The sequence below is a fragment of the Danio rerio genome, chromosome 20 (assembly GCF_052040795.2).
Source record: "Danio rerio strain M-AB ecotype USA chromosome 20, GRCz13ab, whole genome shotgun sequence".
Classification (NCBI taxonomy): Eukaryota; Metazoa; Chordata; class Actinopteri; order Cypriniformes; family Danionidae; genus Danio; species Danio rerio.
Genome location: NC_141040.1, coordinates 25,377,297 through 25,395,000, shown reverse-complemented (window position 1 = coordinate 25,395,000; position 17,704 = coordinate 25,377,297). Strand labels below are relative to the sequence as shown.

At 36.9% G+C, this 17,704-nt stretch overlaps 2 protein-coding genes across 8 annotated transcripts in view; one reads left to right on the top strand and one right to left on the bottom strand.

Annotated features, from left to right (window-relative positions):
• The window catches only part of syne2a (spectrin repeat containing, nuclear envelope 2a), a 165,523-nt gene extending 152,571 nt beyond the window's left edge, over window positions 1-12,952 (top strand). For all 3 annotated transcript variants that reach the window (XM_087297225.1, NM_001365331.1, NM_001365330.1), the window contains 8 exon segments: window positions 2,811-2,908; window positions 3,046-3,172; window positions 3,746-3,948; window positions 4,077-4,277; window positions 8,867-8,995; window positions 9,082-9,273; window positions 11,308-11,357; window positions 12,216-12,952. In XM_087297225.1, the coding sequence (XP_087153351.1) occupies window positions 2,811-2,908; window positions 3,046-3,172; window positions 3,746-3,948; window positions 4,077-4,277; window positions 8,867-8,995; window positions 9,082-9,273; window positions 11,308-11,357; window positions 12,216-12,423 (1,208 nt within the window). In that variant the 3' untranslated portion in view covers window positions 12,424-12,952.
• The window catches only part of esr2a (estrogen receptor 2a), a 59,236-nt gene continuing 54,322 nt past the window's right edge, over window positions 12,791-17,704 (bottom strand). For 4 of the 5 annotated variants that reach the window (XM_087296339.1, XM_087296338.1, XM_087296340.1 and 1 more), the window contains one exon: window positions 12,791-17,551. The gene's annotated coding sequence lies outside the window, so the exon portion shown is untranslated. 5 annotated transcript variants of the gene reach the window in all.

Genomic DNA, 17,704 nt, shown 5'->3' with positions numbered 1-17,704 from the left:
GGTACTATAGATTATCATGGGTTTTATTTATAACAAAATTATTCAATTAAAAACTTAAAAAATTGTCAAATTTGTAGTTCTAGTTTTAAATGACAATATGATATAAATACATGTAAATGCAGCCTCTTCATAAGCGTAATGGATTTAAATATATATATTCTATAACATAATGAACCAGAAAAAATGCACTGTTTTACAGAGTCACATGTGAAAGTAATTGTCCTGCAGCACCTTTTTATTAAATCACCATGTCAGGTTAGACCAATTTGCAAACGTGGGTGTCATATGCATTTAGATTTACATTTAGTCATTTAGAAGATGCTTTTATCCAAAGCAACTTACAAATATGCAAATACCAGTGTTCATACGGTTATGGAAAATCTGGAAAAGTCATGAAATTTTAATATGGTATTTTCCAGCTTTGGAAAAGTTTTGGAAAAACAAAAAAAAAATCCCAAAAAGTTTTGGAAAAGTCATGGAAAACAGATACCTGTATACTTGAATATATATCATTAATTTTACTTTTCTGTTCTTGGCCAATTACATACTTTCACATTATTAGTGCGGTGTAAGCATCATCTAAATCAATTTCACATAGATATAAATATAAATTAAAACTTAATAATAAATGTAATAAATTTGAACATGCATTATTTTTCTTTTTCACACATATATTGCATGAAATAGTACATCATGAAAATTTACTTGAAGGTCTTGGAAAAAATCATGGAAAAGTCATGGAATTTTGGTGGTATGTGTATGAACCATGAAATACAATTATTTGACAACCATGATAAAGCTTAGAAGTTTTGCAGATTCTTAGGTCTAATTCAGTGGTTCCCTACCTGGGGTCCGCGCCCCCCTAAGGGGGGCGCCAGAGTTCACAAGGGGGGCGCGGGAGAGGATAAGTGTTGAGGTAGAAAAAGGCATAAAAATGCTCCACTATTATAGGGCTTTGCAATTAATCAAAAATCCGATTTCGATTTCGGTTTCAAACGATTATAAAAGAGCATTAATCGAGATAAATGATTATTGCATCATATACCGCCACTTTCCAGTTGTACACGTGTTGTAGCTCTTAAAAGCGCGAAAGAGCGCGTGCTTATGTGTGTGCGCAGAACGCACACGCAGTCAGAAGTATGCGGCCGGTCAGCACTCACTCTCATTCACACACTGAGATGAGCAGAGGAGCGCAGACATCTAAAGTCATCTTAACGTGAGCGCTTTAATGGTCAAATAGGTGTCAAAACGCGGTGTTTAGTGATTATTTATATTAACCCTGATTTGTGTAATAAACAAACGAGTTGAGGATCAAAAGACGTGAAAGAGAAACTATTAAAGAGACAGGGCGCTATAATCCTTCTGCCGCCTGTTTTTATCATTATTAATCAAACAACGAGAAAGCCTTCGCTGCTCTTGACTGAAGAACTGCTGTAGCTAAAGTGTTTTTCTTACAATGAAGATGCTTAAAGCACAGTTTGTTTCATATTTTTATTTTATTGTATTTATTTCTCTCTACTTTGCAGGGTGGAAAATAACTGTATGTATACACTTGAAGTCAGATTAGCCCTCCTGAATATTAGCAACCCTTTTCCTCCCCAATTTCTGTTTCATGGAAAGATTCTTTTTTTTAACTTATTTCTGAACATGATAGTTTTGATATCTCATTTCTAATTACTGATTTCTTTTATCTTTGCTCTGATGACAGCACATAATATTTCACTAGATATTTTTCAAAATACAAGCATTCAGATTAAAGTGCAATTCAAAGGCTTAGGGTAATTAGGCAAGTCATTGTATAACAGTAGTTTCTTCTGCAGACAATCAAAAATATATATTGCTTAAGAGGGCTAATAATATTGACTTTAAATTGGTTTAAAAATATTTAAACCTGCTTTTATTCTAGCTAAAATAAAACAAATAGAAGAAAAAATATTATAGAAAATACTGTTAAAATTCCTTTGCTCTGTTAAACATAATTTGGGAAATATTTATAAAAAAAAATCTCAGGAGAGCTAATAATTTTGACTTCAACTGATAATCTTTTGAATAATTGTGATTACAATTATGACCAAAATAATCGTGATTATGATTTTTCCCAAAATCGGACAGCCCTACTATTATATATGTATTTTTAAGTACCAAAAAAAAATCTATAAACGCATGCTTAAAATTCCAACATAACAGTAAAAATAATTAAAATAAATAACTTTAAATAATTATTTAAATTTTGCTCACTCACGCAACTTGCTTGTCAATGTGTCGTAAAGGCAAAATCAAAACAAAAATGGCAGAGAAACGTAAATGCAGTGATTCTTCAGAGGCGAAGAAAAAGATTAGACAGTATGACAAAGCCAACCTAAATTTTGGTTTTATTGAAGGCCAAGACAAGTTAAAACCGACTTATTTATATTTTCTATACATATTATACACACACACACACACACACACACACACACACACACACACACATATATATATACATACATATATACATATATGTATACATATATACATATACATATATGTATATATATATATATATATATATATATATATATATATATATATACACATATACACAGTACATATGTGTGTGTGCGCGTGCGTGTGTATTTATATGGTGGGGGGGCTCCAATGTTTGTATATGTTCATGTGGGGGGGCCCCAGAGAAAAAGGTTGGGAACCACTGGTCTAATTGACTACTTTAAAAATGGATGCTGCATAAAGCCAAATTACACTCACCATCTTAATGAACTTACCTAATTGACCTAAAACTCTCTCTCTCACACACACACACACACACACAGGACAGAATTGGCACTTCCAAAACATGCCTGAAAGGAAATCCTTCCAGATGGAGTCATCCTCACCTACACACACCAGCACTCCCTTTAAACAAGGCTATGTGAGTATATACCCATTCTTTCTTAACCTAGCGCACCCACAAATCACACACAGTCTTTCATGTGGAATCAGAAAAGGTAAACACATGTAGCACTTGAGTGAAAGGTGATTGTGATGTGACGTGTACTGTATGTGAAGGTCCAGCTGATGTCTGAATGCAGCGGCAGCATCAAGAGTGTGAAGAGGGTTTCTATGATCCTGGATGATGAAGAACAGCAGGAGGAACAAGGACTCACTGGCCTCAACACTGCAGACAAACAGTCAGGTACAGACGCTGACGTCGACAATGACGTCTTGTTTTGAGTGACTCATCTAATCAGGTGTACAGGGGACTAGGTCTAGTAAAGCATAAATACTTTTTATCAGCAGAACTACAGCATTAAAACAAAAAAGAACTACAGCATCAGGCTGCTTCATGGTTTTATTGCTAGCTGCATGAGTGGATAGGTAATTAGCTGGATATGTGAGTTGATTGGAGATCAGAGTGGAGGATGGATGAATGAATGGATGGGTAGTTTGATTGATTGATTGATTCATTGATTGATTGATTGATTGATTGATTGATTGATTGATTTAATTCAATGTAGTGGATAGACAAATGTGATTGTTAGAGATGCTTATAGATGAATGGGTGGATCAACTGTTGTACCGTATGGATGGTTAGAAGCATATGAAAGAATGGATTGATTAGTGGTTTGTCAATGAACAGATATGTGATAGGTGATGGACTGGTTAAATAAAATAAATGAAGGGATGTATGCATGGATGTATGTGTGAATGAGTAGACTGGTGTACAGCAGATCAGTTGTAAAAGAAGAGTGTCCTGTGTTCTCCACAGGAGTGATTGAGCGCTGGGAGCTGCTGCAGGCTCAAGCAGTAAGCAAAGAGCAGTGCAGAACCAGAGACCCCCAGCAGCTGACTTCAGACCTGCATGACATCACTTCCTGGCTGGATTGCATCACTCTTGAGCTGGACATGCTGCAGAGGCCTGAGACATCAGCCAGTGTGGAGGTCTTAGAAGAGAGGGTCAAACAACTAAAAGTGAGTGAGAGCTATATTTTGCTCTACAGGTGTATTCTTCTACAGTATGTGTCATGTGATTTGACCTAGAATTGAATATACAGTACACCAGACTAAACCATTTAATATCCACATCATCGATCACACAGGAAATGCAGAAGACTTTTGCTCGCTACAAGACCATGATGCTGTCTCTCAACCTGTGTGGCCGAGAGCTGCAGCAAGAGGCCTCTGGGGGAGCACCTGAGCTTCAGGAGGGTCTGCACAGCATGAATCAACGCTGGACGGAGGCTTGTGCTGGTCTCGAGCGGTGGGAGGACAGCCTACGTAACACCCTTGTGCGCTGTCAGGTGAGGAAACAGAGAAACATGTACACTCATCAGCCACGTCCATTTTATAGGTTCACGAAACCTCGAGTACTTTTTTGAGATTTTACCAGATTTGTGTGTGTTGAGCATCAGTTAAGACAATGTTAGCACCTGCCAGCTTTAATTGTGGGGAAAACTGGGTAATTTGGAGTTTTTGTCAGCTAATTTCAGCTTCCGGGTTTAAAATGATTTTTGGGGTTGGGATCAAATTCGGCGACATAGCGCAAAACTGCAAGTGCAAAGATGACGCGTCGGTTCTTATTATTCATAGCGGAGTTTTCTTATCCTATGAGAAGAGCCTGCTTCTTAATTATTCATGAGAGCACGTGCTTTCCAAAGGCAGACCTGGCTGCCAGTTCCAAGCTGCGAGATCCTACGTTGATGACTGAGTGAGACGCATCCACGAACCCCACGACACACAATATTTAGTCATTCATGAAGGATCATATGCGTTTTGTTTCCGTGATCTATGGGGTTTGTTGCATGTTTTTCCCCGCAATCTTGTCAGGGCCGATACAGCAAAGTTGTGTGTGTGCTGCAAGCATTTTTGTCGGGAGAGCAGTATGAGAATTGGAGAATGGCGGACTTTGTCCTTTATCAGAAGTTTGTTCACATTTAGACACATCGCCGTGCTGATGTGTTTGCCTAAATCCTCCAGATTACCAGCAGGGCTAATGGTTTAAATAGACAGGACAAGAGACCTGCTGCACTGACTCTGCATTCAGACCTGGGGATTGAGGGAAAAGTACTCATTTTTAGTGTTTATATGAACACGATTATCTTTATAATGATATAAATTGGGGTTGTGTGTGAATCAAATTACAAATGTAGCAGGGCATTAAATTACTGTTTATTTCTTTGCATTTTAACTTTGTAAACTAAAATAATGCGTCTCTTCATGCTTTGTGTCTCATTTTGTGAACCGACTGACAACAGTTGTTCAATCCCCTCCTTCTCCTCTGCTGGCCACGCCCACTCCTGCCCTTTGCTCGTGGAGCTCCACACCCATTATGATGCATCTTTTGAAAAAATTCTGAGGGGTACCTGAACCGAAAGTGGGGAGTATCATGGCCCATTAAAGAAAGTAATCATTTTAGTCAGCAAGGATACGTTCAATTCAGTAGTCACAATAAAGACTAGTAATGAAATAGTAAGATTAATGAAAAAATACTGTTCCAATTAAATGCACCTTCCTAGTACTGAGATGGACCTTCGGAAATGCTGTAGTTCTTTGTGGTTTAAATTGAAGCAGTCTGGTCATTCTTCTGTGACCTCTGGCATCAATAAGGCATTTGTTGACACTCACTAGAAATGTTTTTATTTTTTTCTGATCATTCTTTTTAAATCTTTGAGGTGGTGCAAATGAAAATCTCAGTAAATCAGCAGCTTTTGAAACACTCAGGACAGCCCATCTGGCAGCAACAAACATGCCACTTTTAGAGGCCGTTTACACAACGCTTTCAGCTAAAATTGTGAAATCTGAGATCACATTTTATTTTAAGGTTCTGTTTATTGAATTTAAGTTAAATTTTATCTACATGCCAACTAATTCTCATTTGATTTTAAGTAGACTGTTAGGTTGGGGTTAGGGTTACTGTAAGTTGACATGTTCTTGCAAAGTTTCTTATAGTCAGATGTATGTTGAAAGAGCAGTATCAACAGATGTCAAGCAGACAGTCTACTAATACTTAAATGGACCATCAAAAGAAAGTGTTACCAAATCTGAAAAACGGGTTACAAAGTGGAAGTACAACAATGGCAGAGTAAGTGTTTGCCAAAACTTTATCAGCAAAGTCTAGATTTATTTCAAGTTACAACCAACAGCGGAAACGCGTCTTACACACACAGCAAATTCTACATACACACCAGTGCTGAGCCGCCAACTGCATGTCATTGTCACTTCTCTACAGGTACTGTTTAAAAAAGATACCCTCACTAAATACTGGCCTGGCATACGTAATACAACAATTTTTGACATTTTTGTAAATGTGTATTTTTTTTTTACATTGTGTAAATGTGATGCTTTTTTATTTATTTTTATTTTTTACATTTTTATTATTATTATTATTATTTTGCTTCATCATTTTTATCAAAATGTAGCCTGAAACTGACTTGTGTATGGAGCTAATAATATGCCAAAACAATATGAATTTGAATTGTGTTAATTGTCCACTCTTGCCTGTTGATGACCCCTGACCTACTTTCTCCTGAATCTGAATTTCATAATCTGAATTTCTGGTTTGGAATTTTAAAAGTTTGAGTTTGATGCTCTGAATTTCTTCATCTTGAAAACTTGAAACTGTATTTTTACAAACTGGATATGTGCAGTCTAGGAGTTCAGAAGACAAAAGATTTAAAGTTTGAAAATACGACTAAAAAATGCAGCCTTAAAAATACAATTGTCTTAAATTTCAGATGTTTAATACAAACATTCAAAAACCAGTTTACATTCACAATAACGACCTGGAACAAGAGGCAACATAAAAAGCAGATACGAAGCAGCAGGGACACAAGACAATAACAATTTCACAAATGCAGATAATAACATATCAAACCAAGCAAAAACCAAAAGCAAGCACAGTGATCTTGTACTATAAACTAGATTGAATTATTAAAGGATGATAGTGGAATAAAAGTGTTAAGCTTTAAGGTCTGCTGCAGATGATCCAAGCATCAGCAGCAGAAAACTGAAAAGAGCGCCCAAATGAAGTGCGAACTTTGGCTGTACAAAGGTTAACAAAGCTACTTGAGCGCAGGTTTCCACATGTTTTCTAAATGTTAAGAAGTGACTAAATATAGTGGAGTTTTCCTAATAAGAGTTTTGTAAATGAACAAAAACCAATGATGTAAAAGAAGGCCAATTCAATAAAGAGTACAAATGACTGTGATGAGTATTTAATAGCTTAGCTAATCTTAATGCTCCAATATGACTGCAATTTAAATATATGAACATATTTAAACCATGTCCAAGAGGAAATACACGAATCTCCTGTTTGTGTGATGATGATGTGCTTATTAACCAATAACATACCATGAGTGCAAATTCATACTCCCCAATCAGCAGTGTTTAAACCAGCCATGAATAAACTCCCACCATAAACAACAACAACAAACAGGAGAGCGCGGGGAGTGATTATGGTGCAGCACAGTTTTATCTGCGCATTCACAGCTTATCTGATTGTACAAATTATATATTGAGTCAAAAAATGTTCTTAAATTGCTTTTAAAGTGTGTAAACTACAATTTCGCTGGTTTGAGTCTTACTTGGGTCAGTTTCTAAGTAGCAAAGAATTCTGGCCCAGATTTGGCATAAAGCTGGCACAGCAGGCATTGATCTGCCACTGGCATTATAACACGTGGGCCAAACCTGGCCTGTGTTTGGCAGAGGTGGCACCGTCTTTAAGGCGTCACACAATACTTGGGCCAGATATCAAATGTAGTATTTGGACCAGATGTTAAAAAATTAAATGTGGACCACATAAGTTTGGCCCCACATTGCAAAATATCTCTGACCCCGTTCTGGCCCACACTATCAGCTTTTGCTTGGCCCACATGTCGCAGTGAATTACGGTACATGACTGGACCATGTCTGGCTTCCAGACAAGGGTCAAACATGGACCATATCTGGGCCAGGTCTCAGCCAAGTTAATAACCCTAAACTGAGCCTAAACTGGGCCATATATGTTGGTGTGCCACAACTGCAATCAACTTGAAATAAATATGAATCATTGCCTTTTATGTGTGCTATGGGCATGCTTTTTCTCCAAGTGACCTGATTGTTAAAATTGTTTAAAATGTACTTTAAATGTGGGCCATAGACCAAACTTACAAGGCCCACTTATCAATTATGAACATCTGGGCCAAATAATACATTTTACATCTGGCCCAAGTATTCTGTACCAATTTAAAGATGGTGCCACCTCTGCCAAACCAGGCCATATGCTGTATGCCAGTGCCGGATGTCCTTACTGCTGGTCCATGTTTGGCCCTTGTATGGAAGCCAGACCTAGCCAGTCATGTACCATAATTCCCTGCAGCATGTGGGCCAAGCAAAAGCTGATAGTGTGGGCCAGATCTGGGAAATTTTGTTATGTGGGTTAGCATTTCCTCCGAGTGCTCCGGTTTCCCCCACAGTCCAAAGGCATGTGGTAAAGATAAGTTGAATGAGCTAAATTGGCTGTAGTGTATGTTAAAGTGTATGGGTGTTTTCCAGGGTTGGGTTGTGGCTGGAAGAGCATCTGCTGTCTAAAACGTATGCTGGATAAGTTGGCTGTTCATTCCTCAATGGCAACCCTTGATAAATAAAGGGACTAAGCCGAAAATGAATGAATGAAACTATAATGTTGAAGTTAATCTTGACTTTACCAAATTTAATCCCAAATCAAATCGCTATCATAATAACCGTCCAAAAATATTGCAATTAGATATTCTGTAAATCATCACATCAGCATGCCTCAATGCACTGAGTTGGAGCAATGTGATTGATTGAGCAGTTATACCTACACCTGATAAAGGCAACACTGAATGTCACAGAACCTCAATGGCGTATTATGTTTTGTATCTTCCTGCAGGAGTTTCACGAGATGGTTCACTCTCTCCTGCTATGGCTGGCCCATGCAGAGAGCCGACGCTACGCTGTCAACATGAACGATGCCTCTGTGCAGCTGTCCACGCTTCAGGAACACACACAAACACTAAAGGTGAGCCACTGAAACCTCAGGCATTAACGGATAGCAGTTGTTGTTGTTTGTGATTTAAACTCAAGTGTTACTCCCTCTGGTGGCAGGATCTGGCGGTGGATCTTCAGGGCAGGCAGAAGCAGGTGAACTCTCTGCAGGACATCGCCTCTGAACTGCTCCCGGAGGCTGGAGGAGAGGACAGCACCGAAGCCAAAGAGAAACTCCACGTCATCGGAAGCAAACTACGACTGCTGTCGCGTCAGGTCGAGCAGGACCTCCAGACCATCCAGGAGAGACTGGTGAGAAGCTTCTGACGAACATTCTGTGGTGCAAACTGCAAATAATTTATATCAGGGGTCTGAGGATTGGCTGAAAACGTTCTTTAGAGTATCCCGCTTCATTTCAACTGACGAAATAATTATTTCTTTATTACTGCTTTCTGAACACATTTTGTTGAAAAATGAACTTTTCCCAGAAACGGGATTCCCCGAGGGGTGTTCTGCAAAGCTTCACTGAGTGAGGTTTTTAGCCAAGAGACAATTAATAGGCAATTAAAGTTTAAACCTTCAGTCAATCGTTGAGGATTTACTTTAAGCCATCAGAAGCACATTTGTCTTCCACATAAAACTTTACTGTTCAAAAGTTTGCGGTCAGTAAGTTCTTTTTTTTTAAAGAAAGTAATACTTTTAGTCAGCAAGGACACATTAAAGTCAAAAGTCACAATAAAGACCAGCAATAAAATAGTAAGATTAATGGTCAAAATACTGTTCTGATTAAATGCTGTTCGTTTAAACTGTCATTTATCAAGTCGTTTATTGAATATAGATGACTCTGGAAATTCACGTTCAAGTTCTTGGTTTCTCTGGATTTTCTGTATTTAGTAGATATGGACTTGAGTTATTTTGTGAAGGTCTGAATTTCAAATTAATAATACATTTTAATTATTGTTGCAGAAAATGACAGTTGGCAATCGTGTTGGCTAAAAATGCCCATATGTGTGAATCAGTGTGTATGGATGTTTCCCATTAATGGGTTGCGGCTGTAAGGGCATCCGCTGCGTAAAACATATAATTTTTAAGTTGGTGGTTCATTCCGCTGTGGTGACACCAGATTAATAAAGAGACTAAGCCGAAAAGAAAATGAAGGAATAAATGAAAATGAGTTGATCTATTATAGTGGTCTAATATATGAAGTTAAATCATTGCCATTGTGTTGAAATGAATATTTACAGCATTGTTATATTTTGATCAGTTGTCATTTTTGTCTTAGTGAAAATGGCAACATTTATGTTTTAAGTTTGGGAGAAACGCCATCCATGGTTTAAAGCAAATTGAAAAAGTATTATGCAGCAGAAAGATTTCAATGATTTCTGCTTAAAATTGTTTTGCTTTTACAGAAATGAACCTCACTTTGTAATATATTCAAATCAAATTTTTATTGTAACTATTTACAGCATTACTGTTTAGCTGTATTTTAATAAGTAACCGGCACCCAGACTGCAGCTCCGCACACGAAGTTTGGCCATAGGAGTAATGGTCGTGCCCAACTTAGCCTGGTTTCTCTCATGATTTTTTTCCCCTTCCCCTTCACTTTCATCAATTGGTAAAGTTTGTTCCTCACCACTGTCACCACTGGCTTGCTTGTTTTGGGACTGGTAGAGCTGCGCATCAATGGATGTGCTCTTCAGTGTTTGGACTCTCAGCCATAAAATTTAAACCACACTGAACTGAACTAAACTGAACTTCAGCTCTGAAAACTGGACTGACACAGTTTAAATTTACAAGAACTTCTATGTTAGGCTGCTTTGACACAATCTACATTGTAAAAGCGCTATAGAAATAAAGATGCAGCCTTGCTCAACTTAAGAAACATTCAAAAAAAAAAAAAAAACTGAATAAAATGTGAATTAACTGTAACAATAATTACAAATGAAGAGTTCAGGTACAACAGCCTGTGAGTGCCCTATACACTTTTCTTCTAAAATGAGCCGTTTTCTCAGCCTCAGAACTATGATTATGTTCAGTTATTGAACTGGAGGCATTGAAAAGAATCTATTCATCACTATAAAAATTGAATGAACCTATGTGAACCTACTCGCAGGAGCTGGAGAAAAATGTCATGCGGCACTTTTGCATCTAAACTGATCTGAACCTTCCTAACAAGCAGTTGACTTCAGCTACTGTCCACAAATATACAAAGAAAGAAGGCATTTACTGTTCTCTTATAATATAACAAAATTCTAAAGCTACTGCATATTGTGTGTTCATATTTTCATGTTTTTATATGTTCTGGTTGAACAGCTGTCATTTTGGTTTCTTTATCGTGTGTTTCAGGGGTCCACAACTGATGCTTCAGGAGACCAGAAATCCCCTGAGTGCTCTCGGTACAGGCATTTCCAAACTTTTACATCTTTAAAGAACACATAATAATAGTTAAAATGTGTACATAAAGTTATATATATACTGTTAAAGTACATATTAAAGCCCTCTGTGAATGTTCTTTTCCAAACATTTCCCAAATCATGTTTAACAGAGCAAGGAATTTTTCACAGTATTTCCTATAATATTTTTTTGTTTTGGGGAAAGTCTTATTTGTTTTATTTCAGCTAGAATAAAAGCATTTCTTAATTTTTATTAACCATTTTAAGGTCAATATTATTAGCCCATAAGCAATATTTGTTTTAGATCGCTATATAATGATTTGCCTAACTTACTCTAGTTAACATAATTAACCTAGTTAAGCCTTTCAATTGCACTTTAAGCTGAATACTACTGTCTTGAAAGATATTCATTAAAACTTTACTGTCATCATGACAAAGATAAAAGTAATCAGTTATTAAAAATGAGTTATTAGATGTTTAGAATCTTCTCTTCGTTAAAGAGTAATAAGGGGGAAAGAGCTAATAATTCAGGAGGGCTAATAATTCTAACTATATCAAAGGAATTGTTCACCAAAAACTGATAATTATGTCATTATTTACTTTAACTTGTTCCAAACCTGAACACAAAAGAAGATAATTTGATAAAAAAAAAAGCTGGATGTCTGTAGCCATTGACTTCAATGGTATTTGTTTTCCTGCTATGGAAGTCAGTGGCTACAGGCTTTCAGCTTTCTTAAAACAAACTCTAAAGTAAATAGTGACAACATTTTTTATTTTTGGGTGAACTGTGCCTTTAAAAGAGCCCCAAAAATAATTTAATAGTAAGGTGGTGAGTAAAAGTGCTTTGTGTTGTTGTTTCAGGTGGAATGGTGAGCCGTCTCCTCAGCGCTCGTTCTTCTACCGTGTGTTGCGAGCCGCTTTCCCTCTTCATCTGCTGTTCCTCCTGCTGCTGGTTCTGGCCTGTCTGGTCCCGCTCTCCGAGGACGACTACAGCTGCACTCTCTCCAATAACTTTGCTCGCTCTTTCCACCCCATGTTACGGTACACCAACGGCCCTCCTCCAACATGAGTCCCTCATTATCCCAGGCGGACTCAAACATGCACCTCACTTTTGTCCAAGCAATATTTTAACAGATGTATTTATACGATCGATTTTATACTATTTATTCCCCTCTATGAGAGCCATACTACTGAGAATTTGTTGTTAACGTTACATTGTGATCAAAATTTCCTTCGTCTCGTCACAAAAGTCAATCATTTAATGAGCATGAATGTATTTTGAACTTATTATTAATATTATTATTATGTTTTATTAGATTTATGCACTGATTAAAGATTAAAAGAGTTTGGAAAATACTGTACTATAACTTTGGGATTATGTTGTCCCATTTTTACATTTTCTACACTATGAAAGCCCCCAAAAACAATGCTAAATACACATTTAAAACATTTTAATTCACCCAAGTGTAAATAACACATTGTTACATATGCGTTGCAAAGTCGAACACAAAGACGTGTGTACAGAAAGTCAACTTTGAAAACATTTTACAAATTAAACGTATGTTTTGTGTTTAAAAATAAACATTGTCTTCTTCAACATTGTCTTCTAAACTGCTTTACAGCTGCTCTTTAGCTCTTACCAGTTTACAAAAACCTCTGAAATCGATATTGGCACTTCTTTTCAAAACAAAGTTACAATTCGGATGGCTGCCAGCAGGTACAGAAACATTTATACATAGTTTGCCTGCATTTGTGCGTTTATCAAAATCTATCTTTCTAAATTGAATGCGTATGCTTCTACAGTAATAATTGTCCTTACCAGGATACACAAAAAGACAAAGTAAAATCATCACTGTAGGCACTGCAATATTTGGGCTTTTTGGGTTCTCAAACGAAGGCTCCAGATATTTGAGAACTTTTAAAGTGCAACAACAATTCATTTTGGTAGTTGTGGTGCATCTTGCAAACTGAACGCTTTTCACAGTGGAATAGAGTGATGAATTGTGTCTAGAAAATGTTTTACACAAGGCCTTTATGGTGTTAAAGGGTGTTCACAGAGTAAAAAGGCAGATAGATTGTTTGTTTTTTTGTGCCACATACACATTTCAGGAGTAACAACCGCATTTAAAAACAGGAATAAATCCCCTTAATCAAGGGTTTCCAAACTCAGTCCTGGAAGGGTGGGTGTCCTGGAGAGTTTAGCTCCAACCCTAATCAAACACATTTAATCCAGCTAATCAAGCTCTTACTAGATATACTAGAACCATCCTGGCAGGTGTGTTGAGGCAAGTTGGAGCTAAACTGAGCAGGACACCGGCCCTCCAGGTCAAAGTTTGGACATTTGGAATATTTGACAATGAGCTGCACATTATTATTTACATATCAAATGTATACGTTGCAAACGGGTGCGTTATTTACTAGTATGTCAACAGCGCAGTCAATTGATCAATGGTTACCACTAGGGCTGCACAATATGTCAGTTTAGCATTGATATCACAATGTGCGTATACTGTACGCACTAGTCATAACGCAAAGATATGCAATGTTGAATCTGAAATATAGTTGAGCAGGAGCTACATAATTGTATTTGATGACTATATTTATACAGAATTTAAATGATTTATGCAAAAAAAAAAAGTAAAAATCTTAGCATTTTTGTCTTGTTTCTAGTCCAAATATCTACACTTCAAAGCGAAAACAAGATTATTTTGCCTACCCACTGGAAGATAACTTGGCTTGTTTTAAGGAAAATCTCTTAAATTGTGTCTTATTTCTTCTAACAGTGAAAACGAAACTATATTTGTACTTGCTCTAAGAATTAGACTCCCCAGAAAACCATCAAATCGTGCTGATCAAATGATCTTGTGAAACTATTCATATTGCAATATAGCAGAAAAATAAAATATCACAATATCAGACTTTTGCTATATGGTGCAGCCCTAGTTACCACACTTTAAGCATTGTTTTCATGAATGCTTGAATTTGATTGGCTGATGAACATTCCAGGGACCCTTGGATTTGTAGTTTAGACTTGGCTTATTATGGGGAACTAATACAGGTCACAACGTTTTTGTATTTTTTTCAGAGTAATGTATTTGGACTGGATTATTATAAATTTTGTTTTGTTTGTTTTGTTTTTGCAAGCTCTAACAGCTCCTCATTTCTCATTCCTTGTGTTTTTATCTGCTCTTCACTTACAGAATAGTATGGGGATGCATGTTTTGATTCGATAACACCTAAAGTAGTTTAGTGATGAAATTACTTTTTTTTTTTTTAAATATATATAAATTACTTTTGAATGAGGGGGGAAAGGGGTAATAGACAGCAGAAAAGTTGCTAATGGCTTGTTTCCACTGAGTTGTATAGTACAGTATGGGTCGTTACAAGTCACCTTTATCAGGCTTGCATTTCTACTACTAAAAAGGTATCATTTCTGAAAGGATTGGATGTTATAAGCACTTTTATAATCACACGTACATTATTATCATCAGCTCAAAAAGTCTGTTATTTCAAATAAAGACATGGACACAAGCTCTCATAAGAAAGTAAAACTGCTTGTGCTTTAGATGGCCTTGTAAACGACTACGGGGCACAGGGTAGATTATGCGCTTCTTCTTGGCTTTGTGGCTGTTCATCACGATGACGACAAGCTTTGTTTGAGCTCGGGTCGACTATGGCTCATTATTATATGTATATATTATTACTGTGTAATGTCTCGGCTGTGTGTTTAAAAATGGCACTTCTCTTGTTTTCATTCTCCTGGCTTGTGCACGAGCTAGTGGCATATCTCTGTAAACCAATAGCAGTCTGCTGTGCATCTTACTCCGCCATTTGGTACTCTTTTGTAGGTACCCTTCTGAAAGAGTACCCAAAAAGTACACAGTAAAAATATGGTACAGTTCACTTTTTGGTACCTTTTGACAGTGGAAACGGCCATAAAAGCGTACCAAACCATACCGTATCACTCAGTGGAAATGGGCCATAATTGGTAAAGTCTCTGCTTGATAAGATTTTTGGGCTTTTTTACAGATAAGAAACAACAAACAGACACCAGCCATTGTCATATTTCTTCCATGATTTCAAATATGAAAGGTAATTGTAACGTAACTTAGTGAATAAGTTTGGAAAATTAGATGAGCTGCACTTCCATGACGGAAAAGCGTTTCAAAGATAGCGAAATGAAGTGAGTGAATTGACATTAGGTGCATCCCAAATCGCATACTAATGAACTATTTTGCACCATTTTATAGTATAAATAGTGTTAGTAGTGCATTCACACTGAAAACTCTAAAAAGAATAAGTGCATTTATCCAGCTGTTAAAATAAAGGGTGTAATGTTGGGCACTTCACGCACGCAACAGCTGCTGCTTTGCTCATGCAGCGGAAGAAGTGGAGCTGTCGGGTGCACATATTGGACTACATAATTTATTTAGGATTCTCCTATAAGACTATTTATAGCGCCTCCCGATGGTGAATATGGTTATACTCATGGCAGGTATTATTTGGTACTTTGGCCATTTGTTTCGCTAATTTGGCAACTGACAAATGTCATCATGGAAACAAATTTCCGCTTAATTAAAAAAAAAAAAAAACAGTGTTCCATTTGCGGTGACACTACATTCACATACTGTGCATAGTGTGCCAATTGGGATGCAGCTTTTGGTTCCATATACAGTGCATAGAGTTTTTCCTAAATGCGCTTGTCACTACCTTCATTATCAGGAGTCAATTTAGAAAGAGCCGTAACCACCATAAACATTAAGGTCACCCATGACCCCAAACTGTTCCTGAGTATTTACATGCATAATATTATTGTTAGGATGACAATATATTAAAACCATTCAGGCTGGTGTACCAGCGTCATTCACTGTCAAAATGACCAATCAATTTAAAGAAGGCAGGGTTAAAAAAAAAAAAAAAAAGTGTGGAGATGTTATACAAATGGTTTTATGGTAGAAATATTCAATAGCCAGCAGTAATGATGCTTTTTAACTCAGATTTCATCATTGTGAACTGAGATGTTACCTAATTATAGTCTTTTCTAACTGAATGTGAAACATATTAGGTTTACAAATTGATTTTGTAATTTTTTTTTGCAAATACCTTTCCACTAGAATTAGGCCTGAAATGTCCTACTTTATAATTTCTAACACAAACCCTCCAATGTTCAAGATATGGTCACGGCGATGGCTGTAAAATGCGGCTGTCACTCCTGTACATAAATGTTTGTTTGCAAAAAAGAATTAATCACTAAAATGTGCACGAGGCCATTTTGCAATGGTTCCATTTCTCAATAACAACAGATGTAAATGAAACATCCAGCTGACATTAATTCATTCATTCAGGTTTTTTGTTTTGTAAGTCTAAAATACTGCTTGCCCTTAGTCCAGAATATGGTTTGCTCACTCAGCATACAATGCTTTGTCTCATCTATCAGGAATGATTCTGTCCATTTACAACGGACTAAATCAAATTTGATTTTACTGCCAGTATTGTCGAAAGTAATGAGTTTACGATATTTTGTTTCATTTTACAAAATGTGAAAGCAGCAAGCTTATGTAAGAAAGAGAAAAAGTAGAGATCGCACACTGCTCTTGTCCATGTTGTCATGGATGTCATGAAAATGAGGCCAAAACTTTCATGGACATTATAACCCCGTCCTACTTACAGCGGGATCTGAACTGGTGAGTACTTGAGAGGCAGGCTGCTAACAAGGCTAATGCTAAAGGCCACAGTCTCTCAAGGCCAGAGATGACAGATTTAATAAAACCTACTGTCATCCGGGTCATGGCACCAATGCACTCTCTCAATTGAGTTTGAACTGGTTCTTTTAAAAAAGAAGGTGGGCATGATTGGTTTACTTGGTTTTCTCCTACTAGATGGCCTCCATTATGCATATAATGCCAGAAATTATAGTTCACCGTGTAATGAAGTTTCCAAAAATCTCTTGAAATCCAATGTGGGTATTCATTTCTTTTTTTCTTTTCTTTTGCAGTTGTGCTACATAAAAATCATAAAAAAGTTGTCAGAGTTGTGTGGAAACAATAAAGAGATTTCACAGCAATTGCCAACATTTAAAAACAGGAAAAACATTCAAGATATCCATGATGCTTTTCGTCTTGTGAAATCCTACTCCTTGCTTTTATGTGGGTGTTTTGGTTGTCCATCCTCCCGAAACTACAGATCATCCTTAAGTACTGGAAAGAAAGAAGAGCAGCATGTTACTTTTTTTCAGCTATTTTACAGTTTTTGGAAGAATTTTAGCTGGCTACAGACTGTGAAAAATCGTTTACAAAACAGACATTTCCAGTAGTAAAACTGTCTAACCTGCAGGGGAAAAAAAGAACAGA